A 21,559-nucleotide genomic window follows, 5' to 3' on the forward strand; every position below is an offset into this window, starting at 1 on the left:
TTCATGAAGCTGTGGCAGAACTTTCACCACTGGTGCCACATTCTAATGTACCAAGAGATGCACATTTGAAAGAGGACAATGTTGGGACTCCCAGGTTCCCAGGTATTTTTTGGGGGTTTGCGTATACCTTACCAAAAGTTTGCTTACATGCCGTGAAGCAGCTGAGCCCAGCACCTGGAGAACTTTTCCGGAAGCCTGCTTTTCTCCTTCAGGTCACTGAGAAATGATGGAGAGATCGCATCAAATCACTCAGAAACGGTCGTGAATTTTACAGACCCCGAACAGAACTGTTTATCGAGCACATTAATCAGGAAGTGTGCTTCCCAGACTGGCTGGTTTCCATAAGCAATGAGGTTCTGCTTCTCTTTTCTCTACGTATTTACACACAAAGGTGAATTCCCTTAAGTATGTTCTTCAGTTTTTTATCCATGAATCTTGAAGAAGGCTCACTCACGTACACACACACACACACACTATGTTAACTGAATGGTAACTCATTCACACTATTATGCTGTACATTTTTATGCAAATGCTTGAACATTTGTTGCTTAAACTGATGATTCAAGCATAAGCCGCATTCTATGCTGGATGTAGGGTGCCTGACAAAGAAATGTTTGTTTTTCACTCCCAACAAATCCCAGGTTAGTTGCCACTCGGAGCGCGTTTCCAACTGCAAGTCGTTGCACGGTATGCAAATGTCCAGGTGTGACAGAAAGGACTATCCCTGCAATTCGTTTGCACCTGTGCTTGGGGGGCCGAGACGCTTTTCGAGCGAGGCAGATTCCAGAGAATGTTTTTCCATCAGAGTTGATGTTTGGACACCGTTCGAGAACAGACGAATTGGAATTGGAAGGTGTAAATACGGAATAACAAACCCAGATAGCTGTAAATCAAAAGGGTGTCCGTTCCTGAAAAGGGAATTCCGAATCTTTCCCGCGTGTTTGTCGTCTGACTTTATCGTTGGGAACCGTCGCTGAAGCGGAGAAAGATTTCCCGTGAAATTTCAGTTTGAACAATAAAAGTATTAAAGCACCATCACTCAGTTTTCAGGCTAGTGTAGATTTCAGTTGATGGACAGGCATGACTACTTGGTCCCACCTACGCAGTTGGAAGTTGCGAAAAAAGGCCAGTTTCGCAGGATTACACAGAACTGAAGAGACGGGCTCTTTGTGCTTGTTCTGAGGATGAATGCCTTCAGTGTGCGATGCACCCCGTGATCTGGAGTCGAGTGCTGGCCGTGCCAGTGTCGACTGGCTGGCGGCTCTGCATGACCACACGTTTGCGGTTGTAGCATTGCCCAGGTGGGGAGGGTTAAAGTTGGCGGGATTTTCCTTGTCTTGTTGCTCACCAGAAAGCACTTCTGTCTTATTGTTATTTTTTTATGAGTAATAGTATTATTCATTTATTTGCTTAGCTTGCGCTAGTGAACTTGAAAAATAAATGAAAAAAATAGTAAAATCACTGAAAGGCTCCAATTTGAATTGCTATTTGTACTGTGAGTAACTGATCATTCTTTTTCTCAGAACAACTTGAGTCTTCTTTTTAAATGACGACTGAAAGGACTTCTCTTATTTCTAAACATCGGCTGATGGTCTGAACTAAATGTGCTGAAGTGTGAACAGTTCACCCCCCCCCCCCCCCCCCCACACACACACACACACACACACATGCAGGAGAGACACTCGTGTGTATATTTTTCTCTCTCTAGTCTCAAATCTATATGGAGCCGCAGAGAAAGGTATGAGAAATGAATTTCATTCTCGGGTGTAGAAATTGGCACTGAGTAATGTCCAGGGTTGAGTCGACCCGCACTCTCCGGAATAATCCTGATTAATGGTCGCGGCGCAGATCGACGGCGTTTGTTAAGCAGAAGAGACGCCAAATAATGACAAATAATTTCAGGAGAAGAATGCCCGCGCTTTGAGAGGCCGGTTGCCAAGGTGACTGCCGGAGCATGATGGGATATGTGCATGGAAGGTGCTGGATTTGACCTTGCCAGACCCAGTGTGCGGTTAGCACGGAGTGGGAGTGGGAGTGGGAGTGGGTGAGGCGGTTCGGCCAGCTGGTCTCCCCCTCCCTGTGTGCTGATGGCGGTCGCATTACTGCTGTGGCTATGACATCATCCCTTCTGCTTTTATTTTTTTATTTTTTTATAAAGAAGCCCTCCCCGCCTTCGCCCACCCCGTAATTACTGAAAAGCAAACCGCGCATTCCACCGTGATGCTGGGAATCTTTGACTTTAACTGCGCTCCTTTGCTTTCAGAAGAGAAGACTTAAGATTTTTTTTACCACTGAAAAACGAGCGTTTGTTTTTCTCTTTGTTTAGCTGTCACATGCACTTGTAATCACCTGGTTTTGGTGGTGATGCAAAGGCCAGCAGGCTCCTCTGCGCTGGTCTGTGGCCGGTAGTGCTGCGGTGGTCCTAGGTTTTGGGGCCGGGGGTGGGGGAGGGTGGGGGCTATGTATGTAAGTTAATTTGGTGTCTAACTATTGGAGATGTGGGAGTGTGTGTGTGTGCTTGCGTGTGTGATACTGTGTGTGTGTGTGTGTGTATATGCCTTTGTGGGTATTTATGTGTATGTGTGTATGTTAGAGCCTGTCAGTGTATATACAACATGTGTGGGTGTGTGTGGCAGTGTATGTGGTAGTGTGTGAGGGCATGTCACTATATATGTTGCAGTGTGTGTGAGCGCGTTGCTACGTTTGTGGTGTGTCAGTGGCTATGTTTGGGTAGCGCATGTGGGCGTTCGGCTGTGTATGTGTGTGCTGCTTTGAGCCTGGGTGCGTGTTTGTTAGCGGCGGGAATGGGAGGATTGATGGCGGTAAAGGTTGCGATGATGACACACCAGTGGGGTGCGCCCTCCCAAACAGTATAATGAGATTACAGAGAGAGGCAGTTCTCTGCAGAACCCACAGCAGTTCATTGGCAGGGAGAAAGCCCTCGCATTCATTGGTTGAGGGGGAAAAGGAATTCAAAAGGATCTGCATGGGATTACTGTAACCAAGCGCTGTTTGTGGCTTTCTGTTGTGGAAAAGGAATCTTTCTGAAAGAATGCTAAAACTGTTCCAAATAGCTTCTTAACTGTCCCAGTTTAAGAGTTGAGTAATTCTGTGTTTACAGTGTGTCATAGCTTGGATATTCTAATGTTTAATACACTATTTTGTGTGGTTTTATTTGCCTTCTTATCAAAACTGTTAAATCATATTTCATAGCTGACCAACTTTTTTGTGGAAGATTTTGTTATCTGAACAAAACTCACTTTTGCCCATATATTTATAGATATTTGTCTGTTAAAGTATAGTGATTTAAGTATGTCAGTAAAACATACCATTTCTAATTGTATATGGCAGCCGACACCGATGTTCTGTCAGTGATAAAGAGAGTAAACAAAAACAAAAGACTGAGATTTAAACACGTAATTAGGACTGCATTCATCTGAAAATCTGATTTAATCGTTTATTCCCTCTTTTGAGACTGAAGACAGCAGCGTTCTCAAATCCGACAGTCTTTTAAAAAGCGCGAGACATCTGCAGTTTATGACATCATATATATATTTTTTAAATATATTATTTTATATGTATTCCTGTGCATCTTTGCGTAAGATCATTCATTTTGCCCCCTCGGCTGTCGACGCTGTTAAAGAGGCAGCTTGCCTGAGAGGCATCGTTTCCAGACCTGATGCTACATTAGTATTCCGGTGCGAAATTGAAAACTTTCACGAGAAAAGAAAATCCATCACCAGCAGTTTGTGATTGGTGTCTGCTCAACTGAACACTGTCAGCAGCACATGGATGCGGGATTAAAACTCGGAGTAGGCTACACTGCTTTAGCGGATTCCTTTATACCGGATCCGATATCGCCTGTAGCCTACGGTCTGCGTTTTCGCAGCTCACCGTGAAAACAAGGAGGAAGACCAAAAAGGAAAACTAAATAATTTTAGTGTTTGTGGTTACGTATCACCCCATACTGCATTCATATGTACTCCTTATCGCAATGCAGTTAATGTAAGAAAGTGCGTCTCTTTCCCCCCTGTCAAAAGACAAATGTCATTCACCTTGTTTCTGACTGGCCGACGCCGTTCATCCAAAGTTAGGCGGAGAGGACAAACAATTCAGAATCGGAGCAAGGCAGTGGAGCGCTCAGGCGCTCACAATTTGAATTGCAAATGCGCTGCTGCAAGCTCTCGTCGGTGCTATCCTTTGTGTGACAGATTAATGAGAATTTTTTTGTGGATTCTTTCCCCGGGTTGTTACTCAGTTTCTGAGTTCATTGAGTTAAGGCAGGCTTGTTGAAGTACCTTTTCTGATTTCTTCCTTGATTTGTTTATGATGTAAAAATGTTTTATTTGTGTGATAATCTTTGTCATGACAATTTACATGTCCTATGATTTTACCTCAAATACAGCACTCATTACACAATGTGCTCACCATTTTATTCTTTACCTTCATTTAAAAACAGTTTAAGGGATTGCCTCTCGCTCTCTCCCACTCTCTCCCTCCCTCCCTCCCTCCCTCTCTCGCTTCCTCTCTCCCTCCCTTCCTCCTCCCTCCCTCTGCCCCCTCTCCCCGCAATTAAATTAAATTGCTTGTTTGTTTGCTTTCATGAACAAACTTGTCCGTGCACACGCAGGTGGAAAAAAGAGTGGGGTGTTTGAAACGACGTCTTAATTGAGGAGGGAGCTTGTGCCAAACACCTGGCCCTGGGACAAGGGGAACGGGGCTGGACTCGGTCCCCCGGAGGGAGGGGGGGCGGCTGGCCCGCTGAACCGGAACCAGCGGGTCATCCGCTGGGCACGGCTGTGGACCGCTTTGGCCGGGGAGGCAGTTTCGGGACGGAAAGCTGCGAAGCGTTCCGGAACCGACCGAACGGAGAATGAGAACGCATCGCCGCCCGTAGGTTTCCGCGGCGGAAATTAAGCTGGTCCAGTGGATGGCAAAGACGCGAGTTGGCTGCGGCGCTGCGAATTCGAAACGGAGGCCAAGTGTTTAAACGGGGGCGCTAATTATTTCGATATGTCCTCTTAAACCCCCGCGCAAAGGGGGTAAGCCTGCTCTTTGGAGCGGCTTGCTTTATGCTTCAGCCAAGTACTTTTAACTGCCTGACAGCGAGTAAGCTGTTGAGAGTACTGTACATCTGATAACTCTATCCCGGAGTGTGATGCTCGCGCTCATTACCGCGTTTGACAGTCACCTAATCAATAGCCAGAGCAGGAAAAGAAAGGGATGATGGGATTAAAAGAGGAATTATAGGTGGTGTAAACTCGGCTAAAGCTGACCCCCCGGTCATCATCAGCCGCGCGCTTCTGTAGTGGTCTGACCCAGCGTGCTCTTCATAGGCAGTTCTGAGCTTGTTTCACAGAAAAACACACCGAACTGCCAGTCTTCCCTAGAAGTATCTTTCATTTATTTAATAGATCGAATGCCATTTGCGTCATGGCACCAATCAAAATAATAGATTTCTGGCTTTTTCCACACTTTCCTGGGTGTTATACCACAGAGATGATGCACGGGAATGTATTTTTCTTTGGTTGTTCCAGAGGGTCATGTGTTTTAGAGAAGGGGCGTAGTGTGTGTCTGTGGGTGTGTGTGTGTGTGTGTGTGTGGGGGGGGGGGGGGGGGTAAGGTTTGTGTTTGGAGTCCTGTGCCATTTGCACTTGGTGTTGCCGTAGAGATTAGAGGGAGCGTGCGCCTTGGTGACATTCAGGGGCAGCGGGTGCCGACGAGCCTTTCGCAAGGCCGTCCATCAGATAAGCCCCTTTGTCCCGGTCCACAAAGGTTGCATCTCCATAAAGCGCATTAAAACCAGGTTTGCGCTCCTTATCGCAGACAGCTAAAGTCGCGGCGCATTAGAGAGGGATGACCAGGGCTTAAAGTGCCCAGTCAGCGATCTCGCCCGTTGCCGCGGAGTTTCCGGCAGAGCGGGCCGCAGCGCTCGCAAAAAAACAAAAAAAAAAAACAAACAATAAAGCGGGCTTCGGAAGGCTCCGGAGCTGTCGGGAGAAGCGGATCGAGTTGCAGACGGATTCGCGTTTTGCGCGACGCTGCGGTTTTCCGGACGCGCGTTTCGACCTAGCGCCGCTATCGATAGCGCCCGAACCAGCACTCCCGCCTTTCTCGAAGCACAGACCGCAAAAAAAAGGGGGCTTCGCGATCTCCCGGCTTCTGTGACTAAAGAGTTTGCACTTACGAGGTATTACCAAGAGTCTGGGCAAACCCCCAACAAAGCAGTTTTGTGCTGACAAATTAAATTACCTCACGTTGTTATCAAACACTGGATCGCGGATGCGCACTGAGACATCCTTTGTAATTAAGTTTATATAATGGCAATTACGAGCGAGGCTCCATTGAGTTCAAATGTGTTTATCAAAAAAGCAACATGCTGACGCGGCCCGTACGTTCTGCATCCGTCAGTGTGTTGCTAGCGTGCTTCGGTGATAATGGAAATAACGTCTTCCTGCCCGTAGTGTTTTCGGTAAAACGGCAGGGTTGGCAATGCGCGGGAGGTGGGCGGGAACGTCTGCAGTCGTGCACGTGAAACGACGGTGGTACGTCTAGCAAAATGTTACGGGATGTGAAAAGAGGACGTACGACTGGTCGGTTGCCTGCTGGACCGGGCTCGGTTTTCTAGAACCTTCCCATGTGCCCTCAGTTTATTTGTCTCTTGCCTAACATGACGGTGTTATTAAAAAATAAACATTACATTACATTACATTATAGGCATTTAGCAGACGCTCTTATCCAGAGCGACGTACAACAAGTGCATAGGTTTCATGATGTAGAGGCGCAAAAGAAACACTAGAGTGAAGTAAGGATCGTAGTGCCAGAAGTGACCACATCGATCAGGACTCCAACCCTGTAGAGTAAGCAAAAACCCCCACGCTCAAACCACGCTCATTTGCATATGTTATTGAGTTTTGGTAAACCACCTTCCATTGTCCATTTTTTGTCTATTTTTTCTTGAACATATTGAAAATTTTCATCCTGCTCTTTGCACTTGTCAGTGCAATAACATAACTCATAAAGTTGGTTCAAAACCTCACATTACTAAACCATGATGTTACGTCCATAAATGGGGGAAAAAATAAACTCCTGTGTTTTTGGAGATATAAGGTCTTTGCACGACACTGGTGATCATCTTTATTGCAAACAATTATTTTGATCCTTTCTGACAGAACACTTCCCCCTCTCTGTCTCTCCAGGACCTAGAAGATGACGATGAGGAGCAGGCTGGTGGTGATGAAGAGCGCGCGGCATCAGAGACCTCCTCTCCGATCCGCTATGAGTACCATGTTCTGTACTCCTGCAGTTACCAGGCCCCTGTGTTATACTTCAGAGCGTCTACTCTAGGTAGCTCTTCCGTTCCAAATGCTAATTATCACAAGCTCTTATCCAGAGCGGCTAGCTGATTTATGCACACGGTATTGCAAGGCAAACAGCTGTATGGACGCAGAAGCGTCTGGTAATTGAAACAAAGGCCAATCAGCATTCGCCCTCAACTTACGCCCAAATGATTAGACTGAAGTGTTTTTCTTCACAGGCACATTTTTGCGTAATTCAGCAATCACCAAAATTAACTTGCCAAGCTGTGCTTGAGAAGGAAAAAAAAAAGGAACCTATTGCTTGCATTCATTTGCAAGTCAAAGTTAAGGGAAAATGGTGACCATTGCCACCTTAACAAACAATGCTACAATAAGCATAATGTTATGCACAGTGAAGGAGAGAGACTAAAAAGCAAGCTAATATTCAAATTGCAACATTTTGAATTCAAAATGGCAAAGTGCTCTTTTAAACCACAGTGTACACGGGTTCCCTTGTACTTAACATATCCCTCAGATGTTTCTGATTACATATTTATTATATACTTTTGACTTTGTATATCAAGGTGCTCCTTGTGCAGAGTTTTACTCCAGTGTGTGTGGAGTTCACCTTTAAAATGTAAAACACTTGTCCACGGCGTTCTCGTGCCGCGGTTCGACCCTTATCTGATAAATGCTTAAATTCCTGACGACCGCAACCAGATATTTCGAAGAGTTTAAGTATTGTTTGAAAGGTCAAGAACGGGGCACGACCCCGTTGAACCTCACAGAAATGTGAAATATGTTCAGCATGCATTTGGTGTGGCGTCAGAGGCGTCCAGGACACTTGTGCTTCCGTGCCCGTCTCTGACGCCGTACGCTTTGTCTTCACACATTCTGTTAAAATGGATGACAGCCACCTGTGCAATTCAGGAAATGTTTTTGAACGAAGGGACTAGACTGCCAACAATGAATTCTGTTGTTTTGATGTACTGATACTCAGTGTCAACCTTATGGTTCAGCTTTGTTTTTTTGTTTTGTTTTGCTTTTAACAAATTTCCCAGCTGGTGGTGTTGGGCGACTCCTGTCAGACACTGTTACTGCCACAGTCTGCCATTACCAAGCGTAGCTGTCAGTCCCAAAGAGCGGTAATTGAAGCAAGAACCTGATCTCTGTGACAGGTTCTCCCAAATTGATGGAGTCGATTACAATGATGAAACAGCCTACAGAAACAGACTAGTCAAATCCATGGAATTTTTCATGCATATGTTGGGTTTAAATTGTGTGTGTGTGTGGGGGGGGGGGGGGGGCCCACTTGAATGTTCCAGTCGATGTAGTCATATGACCTTGATGCACCCATGTCCCGTCTCTGTTCCAGATGGCCGTCCTCTGTCCCTGGAGGACATATGGGACAACGTCCACCCGAATTACAGACAGCGCCTTTTGCAGGGGCCCTGGGACACCATTACCCAGCAGGTGCTGTCAGCCCCGCCCCCTGTCACCTTAAGCTTTATGTCCTTCAGTCTACCTTCATAGGACTCTTCATGTCAGAGCAGTCGGTTTGGGCTAGGCCCCTTAGTTCCAGTGAAGGAAAATCATAATGCAGCGGCATACAGTCACATTCTAGACGATTCTGTGCTTCCCCAACAGTTTGGGGAAGGCCCTTTCCTGTTTCAGCATGACAATTGCCCCCGGGCGCACAGCGAGGTCCATGTAGAAATGGTTTTGTCGAGAACGGTGTGGAAGAATTTGACTGGCCCGCACAGAGCCCTGACCTCGACCCCATCCAGCACCTTTGGGATCAGTTAGAAAGCCAACCGCGAGCCAGGCCTAATCGCCCGATCAGTGCCCGACCGCACTAATGCTGGCTGAATGGAAGCTAATCCCCGCAGCAATGCTCCAGCATGTAGCATATAGCCTTCCCTGAAGAGTGGAGGTGTTATAGCATCAAAGGGTGGACCAACTGCGTATGAATGCCCACAATTTTGGATGGGAAGTTTAATGCCAGGTGTCCACGTCCATTTGGCCATGTAGTGTACGTGTTATGACTCTGTGGCATTAGGTCCGGTGGAATGGATCTGTCTCGGCCATGCCTATTGGTGGAGAGAACACGCACACCTGGGTTGCGTTAACTAATCAGCACAGGTACTTAAAGGTGTGCTCCTCTCCACGGTATGGGGCCGAGACCAGGAACACACCCCGAGAGAGCGAGCCGGTTCTGGAGCTGCTCAGCTGAAATGTTGGGCAGCTGAGATCAGCGGCGAGCTGAGAAGCAAGTCGCTGGTTTTAGCTTTCTTTAGTCTTCCTTGTTTTAGTTTGTCGTGTTTAGTTTATTGTTTTTGCCCGGAACCCGTGAGGGGGAAGGGTGAAGGTGTTAGTTTATTTGTTTTTGTCTTGGTCTCTCTCTCTCTCTCTCTCTCTCTCTCTCTCTCTCCCTCCCTCCCTCCCCCTCTCTCTCTCTCTCTCTCTCTCTCTCTCTCTCTTTCTCCCTCCCTCTCTCTCTCTCTCTCTCTCTCTCTCTCTCTCTCCACGTGACGAATCAGGGTGCAAACCCAGAACTGCCTCACCCCCCCCCCCCCCCCCCCAGGGGTGTCACACGGCGTGTAACAGATTCACTCTACAGAGTGCCGCTTTTGAAAAGTTGCCTTTTTCGGTAGCCGTGAGTCATCATAGCTTGTTATGTGGACGGGCTGTCGATAAGCAGAATTTGGTGGCGCTCGCAGTCGGTTTGTCAGCCTGTCGTTCCGCTGACCTTTGGCGAATGGGGGTATTAAAATGGCCGTTGGTATTCACAGCCACGGGAGGAGGCTGGCCGACGGGGGTGAGATTTTGGGGCACGCTTTGCGAGGGGTACTGCCCTGCCACCTCCTGGTGCAGACTGAAGCAACTCTCGCACCTTTTATTCATCAGCGAATGCCAAGCCAGGAAGAAGATAAGTTTGAGGGAGAGGGAGAACGAGCGAAATGGGATGAGCGGAGAACGAAGAGGAAAAAAGGTGTGGAATGAGTGCGGAATGGAGAGAGTCGGGAGGACGAATTGGAAAAAAGAGAGCGGGATAGACGGAGAGAGAGATGTGCGACGGCAGAAAGAGAGAGAGACGCGGTGCGAGCGGAGAATACTAATGGGGAGGGAGAGCTGGAGGAGATGGGGGGGGGGGGGGGGGGGCATGGCGTGCCATTCTGAAGGCTGCGGCCAGCCGCGGGGAGTCGATCTCAGGGCCTGCAGTGAGGCTCAGCTAATCTCACTCTCCCTCCCCCTGCCCTTCCCCCCCTCTGTCTCTCTCTTTCTCTTCCTCTCCTTCCCCCCTCTGCCTCCCTCTTTCTCTTCCTCTCCTTCCCCCCTCTGTCTCTCTCTTTCTCTTCCTCTCCTTCCCCCATCTCTGCCTCTCCCTCTCCCTCAGTACAGCCCCCGGACTATCTCCTGCTTCTCCCTCTCTTCGGGCCCCCCCCCCCCCCCTCTTGTTACTCCCTCCTGCTCTCTCTCCCTCTCCCTCTCCCTCCCTCCCTCCCTCCCTGTAGAGGCTGTGCCTGGCTCACAGGAAAGGCTGACTCACTCACTGGGTCCTCAGCCCACTGCTGCAAGGAGCTCACAGTACCATCAGTCTAAAGACCTGCTACTGCACAGATATAACACACGCACATGCATACACGTGCATACCCATGTCACACACACACACACACACGCACGTATGTACCCATATCACACACACACACACGCATGTATGTACCCATATCACACACACACACACACACATGCACGTATGTACCCATATCACACACACACACACACACACATGCACGTATGTACCCATATCACACACACACACACACACACGCACGTATGTGCCCATATCACACACACACACACACGCACACACACACGCACGTATGTACCCATATCACACACACACACACACACGCGCACACGTACATACCCATATCACACACACACACACACACACACACGTATGTACCCATATCACACACACACACATACACACACACACACGCGCACACGTACGTACCCATATCACACACACACATACGTACTTACCCATATCACACACACACACACATCACATGTACACATACACACACACACATATACACATGTACACTCATGTATCACACATACACCACACGCACACACAAACACACACACAGGCACACACGCATGTCGCACATACCCCACACAAACACCCCACATGCACACACAAACACACGCATACACACACGCACGCACACACGCACCCAGACATGCACACATATATGCACATACACACACACACACACACACACAAAAGACCAGTACTGCACAAATACAGTATATGTACACACACTAAAGACCCAGTGCTGGACAAATATGATACAAAGACACGCAGGCACACGCCCTAAAGACCCAGTACAGGAAATTAGGACCAGTTCCCGGTACACATTATTACGTAGATCACCAGTCAAACTGATTTCCCTCTAGCGTAAACAAAGCTTTACATTCCATAATATCATCATAACATACCAGTGGATGAGTAAGGCCTTTGATGTCATAATTTCAGCCCCACTGCATATTCTCACATGTACATTGACTGAGGACAATTATGACTGCAGTTACAACCAGAAACCAAAGGAGGATAATATTTACACAAGACAAACCGAAACACAGACTGAACAGCTAATCGAAGGTTCCGCAGAACATGAATGACCACATTTTGTTCTGCACAACCTTGTCATTTACTTTGCCAAAATGAAAATATGAATGGAATAAAGGATTAACCAAAAACCAAACTGACTTCTAACATCATAGACAGCCCTGCTCAGCCCTACAGGAGCTAAGTCTGAAGGTTAAGAGTGCCATCCTCATAAAGGAGAAGAGTAGGTTTTTAGGAATGTTTTCTTTTTAAATTCTAAGTCAGGGTTCTGGAACCCAATTGCTTTCAGTTACCAGCACTGATTGTTACATCAGCATTAGAATGTTCTAATCACACATTTGTGATATCACACATTCAGTGGTTAAGGAATCACACAGACCCTGTGTGATAAAAAAAAAAAAAAAATAAATAAAAAGAATTGAGCGGGACCTTCACGTTTTGCTGCTGTAACCTGAAAATGAGAAGGCTGGAGGACGTGAAGGGCTGACACGGAACCTCTGTCCCCAGAGCCGTGTGGGTGTGTGAGGGTCTGTGAGGTGGGGTGACCCCCCTCCGCTGTCCTCCAGTCCAGACGTCTGTCGGGGGACCGCGTCCCACGGTGGCCCCCTGGCAGAGGCCGCTGTCAGCGGGGTTAAGGAGTGGCAGGGTGGAGCCGGCGTAGTGTTCGGACGGGGAGGGTGAGCGCGGGCGGCTGTTTGACCGGTGGAGAGAACGCGTCCCACTGCGGCCGCCTCTCCCACGCGCAAACCCAAAAACACACACCTGCTGCACTGCCGGCCCCGTTACACACTCCTGCTGCAAGACATATCTGCTGGCAGACGTGACGCTTACGTACACTCGTAAATTATTGAGAGCCTTGAAAGAGATTAGAAAAGTTATTTTTAGATACCCATTTTAACCGTTTAAAATTCTGCAGCAGAACTCGCTGTGTTGATTGTGGACCGTTTTGGCTTCAGAGTGTTTTCAGGTTTCTATGTTTGGTAAAAAAAAATACCTTAAGTGTGTTGTCACTCTTCTGACCCTTTATAATGCCTGTCCTAATTATGTAATTAAGGGATTTTATGGTGCTGGACTTCAGTATCAGGTCTGCTCTGAAGGGTCCATACCTTGAGCGTGTGGTCACACACACTTACGCAAATAGGTCATTACTGGTTTGGAATGGACTGGCTGAAATTGCACTCCCGCCCCAGAGCAGCGTGTGCCGTCCCAGGTTTTACTGGATGCAGGTGCGCCTCCTGACTGGATGCCACCTGCTGGTGGATTCCGCTCACTGCACCAGCCTTGCTTCTCGTAAGACCTGGATCGGCTGGAACCCGCTGTGCATTGGGAGAGCTATTTCCATCTCTGCGTAGCTCTCCAGGTCCTGTGTGGCTTTACTGCAGCGTCTACCGTATGCAGTCAGTATATTTTCATTTTGAGCACAAATATTGTTTAAAAAGTTTTAACTTTGAGATTAGGTAGCGCTGGATTACTTGGTCGTCTTGGGCTAAACGAGTAGGGGAATTCATCCAGAGCTTTCCGGAAGAATCCGGTAGGTTTCTTACAGAGCTAGCCCCAGAGTTAGCCCCTAGTGTTCCGTGGCATAACCTGTGAGCCCAGGAGGCATTTGGAACACGACCCCTGATGAAACCGACCCAGCCGCCGCCGCCACCGCCACAGACGCGGGACGCGGCATCGGCCCCGCCTCCCGACCGGCGGCGGCCCGACGCGCTTAGCGACGCCGAGGCGCGCCGGGCCTCTGGAGGCCGCCCGATGATGAAGTCATCCTAATTGACTCCGGCAGGCCCTCGACCCCCGCGCCGCTGTAGTTCAGACCGACGTCTTCGGAGGAGAGAGAGAGAGAGAGAGAGAGAGAGCGTCCTCTCCTGCCAGCCGAAGAGCCCCCGGACCCCGCGTTACCGTGGATACTGCCGAGTTCAGGGCGCGGGATCGCCAGAGCAATGAGATCACCGGTCCTGCGATATTTTTTATTTATGGTGCGTGTGGGTGTGTGAGAGAGAGAAGGGGGGGGGGGATAGGGGGTAGGGGGTAGGGGAAGGGAGAAAGAGAGAGAGAGAGTATGAATGGTGCTGGGCTGTTGGACATGTCAATGATGTCGTGAATTGATAGAAATGTTGTCTATTTATTCCCTTCCTGCCAATGAAGAGAGGCGGGGCGCACATTGTATTCTCTGATCTTGTTTCTGTGGCTTACGTTGAAGAGGTGTCTGAGTGCAGCTATCAGTCACCCCTGCAGCTCTGTTAAAGGTCACCTTGGACTCTCCCACTGAAATAAATGTATAATTCAACGTAATGTTTTTTTGTGTGATAATAGCCAGAGCGCATTTGAAACCCGCCTGCCTCCACCCCCCAGGGAAAACATTTAGCGCACCGTGACAAGCCGAACACGTCAAGTGTCCACAAGGCAGATAAAGTAGAGAAGCAAACACTTTTTTCTGGGTTTTTGGCTTGAAAAGACCCCCCCCCCAACACACACACACACACACACACACACACACAGGTGATGTCCGTGGCAGCTAAAAAAATGGAGACCGATTTGTGCCCCCCGCCCCACCCACACACACACACACACACACGCACACACACAAGTGATGTCCGTGGCAGCTAAAAAAATGGAGACCGATTTGTGCCCCCCGCCCCACCCTCAGTGACCCCACTCAGGTACAGGACCCAGCTTAGAGGTGCGCTGCAGTCCAGCGGCAGCGTGGATGACGGCTCGCGATCCCCGTCAGGTTTTAATCGCTTCGCGGGTGCGGCCTCCGCGCGACGTACGGACGGCGGGAGGATTCTTCTTCTTCTTCTTCGTGACGGCCGCCCGCTGACCGCGCTTCGGAGCGCGCGTCTGTCCGAGATCAAATCCGCCCGCGCCGCAGGGGGACCGGCGCGTCCGTCAGAGAGCCGAGATACGGCTAGCCGAGCGGCGCCCGCGCAGCTGTCTGGGGAAGCCTCGTCGTTACGAGGGCGCCCGCGTTTCATGTCCTCGTACCATAGAGCGCCGCGGCTCCCGCGTCTCCCGGCTACAAAGGAAACAGGAAATGACAACTGCTTAGGCCGACGCCCCCCCCCCCCCCCTTTCTGCCACTGTACTCCACTGCCCCCCTAGTGAGGAAGGGTTCGCAGGATCAAAAAAGCTCCTGCTCCCCACCCCCCCCCCCCCCCCCCAACTCTCTCTTTAAGACGTTTTGCAAAGATGTACTGACAGCCACTTTGGAGGAAGTCTCCCGTAAAGTTAGCGGCCGTGAGCCGTCAAACTTCTGAAGCTGTATAAAAGGGTTTTCTGTTTTTTTTTTCTTTCTTTTCTTTTCATGTTGTTAAAATGTCTCTTTTTACTTTATCTGAAGCTTTTCCGTTTCATTTTCCGCCTTAGCGGCTGATCTCTGTACAGTAGTTCTGTTCTTACTCTAAGCGTTTGAACGCCTGGTGTGAAAACACCACTCGAGCTGCGTTATCTTTCTGCGTGTGTTTATAATTCAAGGGCTCTGCACACAAAATGCTATTTGTTCTGTGACTACACAAGTCGTAAAATAAGGGCCCTGAAATTTTTGCATCTGATATCGAAAATAAAAATGAAAGAGTGAGGCTTCACGAACCTCTAAATAGGCGGAGCTAGCAATGTGCTGCCGTTGAGTCACGGCTTGGAACCAATCATACTGTTTTTGTTATGGAATGCAAGAGTTAATTTATTGGTCTGTGGAGTTCTGTCATTTACAGGGCATGGTGGCTCCACCCACTTTATCATAGCCAATAGAACCCAGAATGAAATTACGCATAATAGATCTCATTGGGTCTCATTGGGTCTCATTGGGTCTCTTTGTGAGGATTCTCTTTTCTCTCTGCAGGAACACCCTCTGATTGGCCAGCCCTTCTTTGTGCTCCATCCTTGTCGAACGCAGGACTTGATGAGGCCCATATTGGCAGCAGCCAGTGCAGAGAATAGGTGGGTAGTCTTTGGCCCACTATTAAACAGTGATGTGACACAGTGAAATGTTTTTTTAGTCTACTTTAGCCGCTTAGATGTAGTGTTTGAAGCACTGTATGAATAGCTTACACTTAACCCCCCTCTCTCTCCGTCTCTCCTCCCACCCACTCCCATTCTCTCTCTACTCTTCTCCCTCTCCCTCGCTCTCTTCCATCCGCAGGAGTCTGAATTACATCGTTTCCTGGTTGAGTTCGGTGGGGCCAGTGGTGGCACTCAATGTCCCCCTGAGTTATGCTCATATAGGTTCTCAATCTTCAGAGGAGCCAGAATGACACACATACACACACACACACACACACACAAGAACTTGCTCATATTCACAGAAACACACACTCACACATAATGACTCACTCATATTCTTGGAAACACACACACACAAACACACACACACACACCCACGCACACACACACATACATGCACGCACACACACATACACACGCACACACACACACACACACACACACACACACATACACACACACACACGCACGCACGCACGCACGCACGCACGCACGCACGCACGCACGCACGCACGCACGCACACACACACAGCAGCAGCTCCAGACCCACAGCAGCCCTGCAGCCCTGGTGAGCTCTGGTGAGCGCGAGTCCTTTCCTCGTCCTCACACAGCCCCCGTAGGCTGCGCACCGCGCAAATGGACGCTCACGCACGCCGCGCGCCGCCGCGGCCGCTGCCGCCCGCCGCGTCCGAGCGGCCAAGGTGACCACGGCACCGAGCCCGTTTCCGACGGCTCAATGTCAGACCCAAGGTCAAGATCGGAGGGTGCTGCGAAAGCGCGCTCGCGCGAGCAGACGCAGCAGCCTGGGGAAGCGGAGGCTAGGAGACGCTCTGAGCGAGAGCGAGGAGAGAACAATGATCTGCCTCCCTGCGTCTTCCTGTGTGAAGCCCGCAGCGGTGCCAACGCTACAATTAGCAGTGGAGAACGCCAGGCAGGATGTGACAGAGGCAGGGTAGAGAGAACTAGCACTCCCCATTCCCTCATAGTGCTATTAGTGTGTGCGTGTGCGTGTGTGTGTGTGTGTGCGTGTGAGAGAGTGTGCGTGTGCGTGTGTGTGTGTGTGTGTGCGCGTGTGTGAGAGTGTGCGCGCGTGTGGGTACGTGTGTGAGAGTGTGCGTGTGTGTGTGTGCTTGTTTACGTGTGGGTGTTTGTTTGTGTGGGGATTCATGTCTGCTGTGTTTGCAAGTGTGTGCCTGTGGCTGGGGGGCTGGCAGGGGGGGGTGTGTAGGGGGGAGTTATTTTGGGTGCCTGCAAAATGAAACAGTGAATTCGGGAGAGATCATCTCCCAGTAGCTCCGTTTGTTTTTTTGTGCGAAAACAAAAGCACTGCACAGCACTGCACAGAGAGAACAGACCTCTTTTTCCACAAAGGGAAAATATTCCCAAGCATATAATCTTATATAACATATCTACCTATCTATCTACCTAATATAAATATACACATTATTACATTCACTATATGTACATGTATATATACAGTGAACTTCATCATTATTTCTTTATTTGGCTCTGTACTCTGTGATTTTAAATTTGCTAACAATTCACATGTGGTTTAAGTGCAGATGCTCAGCTTTTTTTAAAGGGTATTTTTTATACAATTTGGTTTCACCATCTGGAAATTACAGCACAGTTTTATGCAACCATCTCCCCCCCCCCCCCCCCCCCCCCCCCCATTTTAGGGTACCATAATGTTCGGGATATATTATTGTCATGTAATTTAAAGTAGTCATGTTTAGTACTTTTGTCGCATATTTTTTGCATGCAGTGCCTTCTTTGAGTCTGTGACCCATAGACATCAGCAGGTGGTGAGTATCTTCTCTGGTGATGCTCTGCCAGGCCTGTACTGTAGCCATCTTCAGCTCCTGCTGGTTTTGGAGGCTAGTTGCCTAAACTTCTCTCTTCAGCCTATGAAACACATGTTCACTTGGATTCAGATCAGGTGACTGACTTGGCCAGTCACAAATTTTCCTGGTTTTGGCTTTGAAGAACTCCTTTGTTGCTCTAGCTGTATGTTTGGGATTCACTGTCTTGCTGTAGGATGAAGCACTGTCCAATGAGTTTGGGGGTATTTTCTTGGACTTGAGCAGATAAGCAAGCAGACATGGTTTCGTGCTCTACAGAATTAATTCTGCTCCTGCTATCAGCAGTTACTTCATTAGTGTTTTATTAGTAAGACAAGTCGTTGGTACCTGTGGAACCCATACATGCCAAAACCATAACACAACCACCACTGTTTCACAGACGACGAAGTATAGTTGTAATTTCTACTTGGTGAAACCAAAATGTATAAACATATCTTTTTATAGAAAAACATGTCCAAAAACATCATGGAGCTGATATACAGTATGTGTGTGTGTGTGTGTGTGTGTGCATGCGTGCGTGCGTGCATGCGTGTCTAAAAACACACATTTCTCATGACTTGGTCATTTTTGGCATGATATCTGCACATTTTAATGCAGATTGGTTCTTTGCACATGTTTTTTATTTTTAATTCAGGCGATTCTTGGGTTCACTGGGTTCTTGGATTCTTGGGTTCACTGGGCGCCTGCTGGACAGAATCACTGTGGGGGCGGATTGGCGAAGAGGACTCCGTTTACAACGTGTGCTGGTCATCGGAGCGAACGGACGACACCCCGTCATGTGACCTATTTCGGACACGGGAGAGCTGCGTGTGGCCGCCTCCTCGTTCATCCCGCGCGGTGCTCCCAAATGGCGTGAACCGAGCTCGTTTTTTTTTTTTTGCCAGGAATTCAAAAAACAGTTTTTGAATAATTATGGTTTGCAAGAGAACTCGTATGTCTGTTCTAGCATTGCTAATAAAATATCAAACCAAAATTTAATTCCTAAAAAACTATGCCTGTGTCTGTTTTTAGGTGTTTGTGTCACACGGGAAACGAGTCTTAAAATTATAAATACAAGTTGGCGAGACGTGCATGCTGTAATTAGGCTCGGTCTGTCTTTGAACATGCCATGCAGACTTATGTATAATGGTATTTGCTGTTCTGCATGTCATGAGATATTTCTCATTGCAAATTGAATAAAATGCCAGGGAACAAAAACGATTGTGGTAGGCAAATCCACGGAAAAAGCAGAAAATCTCTACTGACACCTAGTGTTTATAGAGCAACACTGCAGGCAGAATCGAATTCATGACCAAAAATGGGACAATGTGCATACATAATTTTGAGAAGGATTAAAAACCATCATGGATCAGAGTGCAGAAATTTACAAATAAGCTAACATATAAATGAACAGAATGCCGCCTTTAAGAAGTACATCAAGGATTTTATATATCACATCACCACTGACAAAACCGTGATGCATTTCATGAAGTCATATAATGGTACACCCGGTGAGTATGTGATCTTCTCACTTCAAAGCTGAAGGTGTTTTGTGATTTAATCGTTACTTTCAGAAACCATGAAACAATGGAAATAACCATAACTCATATTTTCCTGCAGGGAAAATTGGCTTGTGATGTCACAGTGGCAGCAGAGAACAGACAATAAGCTTTTGATGTCATAGGGGCTGCTGAGAATTGACACAGTAAGCTTATGATGTCATAGTGGCTGACGAAACTTGACGCAATACGCTTATGATGTCATAGCCGAAAGCTGACCCAATGAGCTTGTGATGTTACAAAGACCAGACTGAAGACCAGATACAATGAGCTTGTGAGGTCACAAGGCAATAGAAAACATTTAAGTACTTTCCAAACACAAAAGTCACCCTCAGAATTGTCCCATGACTCAGTTCTACCCCCCCCCCCCCACACGAAAGATTATTCTTTGCCACCGACACCCCTCTCATAAAATCACAAAATCTGTCTCTTCTCTTTCCCTCTGAAACAAAGAAACCCCTCTGGATTAAAATGCTCACTCTTACCCGATCAGAAAAGAACTCTATTTCACTTTCACACCCTCTCACTGAATTACATTCAGAAACACATCCAGGAAGTCCCACCTAAACAGCTTCAAACTGAAGAAAGAAGTGCAGTGCCCTTAGAATCCAATGGAGGGTACCAAAGACTAATTTTTCGAGAAAGCTTGACTCGTCATGTTCAGTGCCAACCGTTTCTCTCCTGTGACAAACTACAGCTTTGCACTATAATACACTTAAAGATATCAATTTCCCAACCATCCCAGCCGTGAGTGGGGGTCCGGTTATTAGGAATATGGAGCGGGGATTACACGGTGGACTGCCTCCTGTATGTGGTCCAAACCTGGGGCGGGATCAATGCTTTACCTACTCTAATATACTTAATATATTGCAGAAAGAGCTCAATCTGCTCTTGCGCATGCATTTGGCAATGACAAAGAACCCATGTGCTTCGATCACAGTATAATTTGCTTCGCAAGCATGTTGCACCAGTACTGGGTTAATTATATTATGATGTATTTCAAGTATCTCATATACTATTATAGTTTTGAAGACCCTCAGTCCCTCACATCTCTGCAGAATCTTCAGTGAAATGTGTTTCTAACCAAGGTGTAGAATCGTATTGAAGAATAATTTTGGTTTGAATATTGGTGAAAGCTTTGTACTTGCAAAATGGCCAATAAACTACAATCATGCAGTTATCTTAAGGGTAAATCTATTTTAAAATGAAGAATTTGATACAGGCCCTTGGCGCACAGATCCAAATGGTTCATTTTGATCGGGCTATTTCCTTATTAACGGAGACGACGCATTGAGATTGGCTTTGGGGACGCAGAAGTTGTCGGGAGGTATTTAGAAGGCGCCAGAAGGTTATGGGGTCCACTGTAACGCAAAGCGAGGGTCCTGTACGCTCATTCGTGCGTTCTAGCGTCGAAGCGCGGAGTCCTGGAAGTCATTTCTCAGGCCTTTCTGGCGTGGGGCTGAAGGAGGCGAGAGCCGCTAGCGTAGCGCGGAGCGGGCGGCGGCGCGAGCGCAGAGCGCAGCAGAGCGCTGCAGGAGGGGGAGGAGGCGGGCGGGGCGCGGGAGCGAGAGCGCCGCTTGTTTACGCGGGGCCGGTCTCCCGCGGCCGGCGGCTCTCTCTTTCCGCTGCAGGGCGACGGCGTTTCTGCGGCTGCGGGGGCGGGGGAGGGGGAGGGGGAGGAGGAAGGGGGGGAGGAATGGGGAGATGGGGGGGGGTGGGGGATGGGGGGGGGGGGTGGTGGAGGGGGTTGGGTGGTGCTGACTCTCGTTCTTCCTGCTCCCTCTGGGCTGTCGGAGTTTCGGGGAGGCGAGGAAGTGGGGGGCGGGGGGGGGGGGAGTGTACTCGCAGGCAGTGATCTGGAACGCGGGGGAGGGTCACTGGGCCTAGCATAATCAAAAGCCTATGCAGATCCGTGCCCCCGGGCTGTGATGGGCTTTTACGGCAGAGCGGTTCCCCTCGTTCCCCTCCTTCTCATTTCTAAATAAAATGCGTTGCGTGGCTCTGCAGGGGAGGTGGTGGGGGAGTGGGTACGCAGCCTTGCTTGTCTCAGACCTCAGATGGTGAGATGGCACTTGTTGTTATCACCTGGGTAGGTGCTACAGTGCAGAAGGTTTTATATACAGGCAATCCATTATTATTATTGTTGTTGTTGTTGTTGTTGTTGTTGTTAGTAGTAGTAGTAGTGATCGAGTAGTAGCAGTAATAGGAGTAGTAGTAGGC

At 48.4% G+C, this 21,559-nt stretch overlaps 1 protein-coding gene across 2 annotated transcripts in view; it reads left to right on the forward strand.

Moving 5' to 3' along the window:
* The window catches only part of atg10 (ATG10 autophagy related 10 homolog (S. cerevisiae)), a 35,701-nt gene extending 16,911 nt beyond the window's left edge, over nt 1-18,790 (forward strand). The window contains exons 4-7 of one of the 2 annotated variants that reach the window (XM_035379630.1): nt 7,200-7,347; nt 8,674-8,771; nt 15,779-15,876; nt 16,079-16,280. In XM_035379630.1, coding sequence (XP_035235521.1) covers nt 7,200-7,347; nt 8,674-8,771; nt 15,779-15,876; nt 16,079-16,190 — 456 coding nt within the window. In that variant the 3' untranslated portion in view covers nt 16,191-16,280. Of the gene's footprint in view, nt 1-7,199; nt 7,348-8,673; nt 8,772-15,778; nt 15,877-16,078; nt 16,281-18,435 lie in introns of those variants that run through there. The other variant, XM_035379629.1, reaches the window with a different exon arrangement.
* Nucleotides 18,791-21,559: the final 2,769 nt, after the last annotated feature.

This window comes from Anguilla anguilla, chromosome 10, assembly GCF_013347855.1.
Source record: "Anguilla anguilla isolate fAngAng1 chromosome 10, fAngAng1.pri, whole genome shotgun sequence".
Lineage (NCBI taxonomy): Eukaryota > Metazoa > Chordata > Actinopteri > Anguilliformes > Anguillidae > Anguilla > Anguilla anguilla.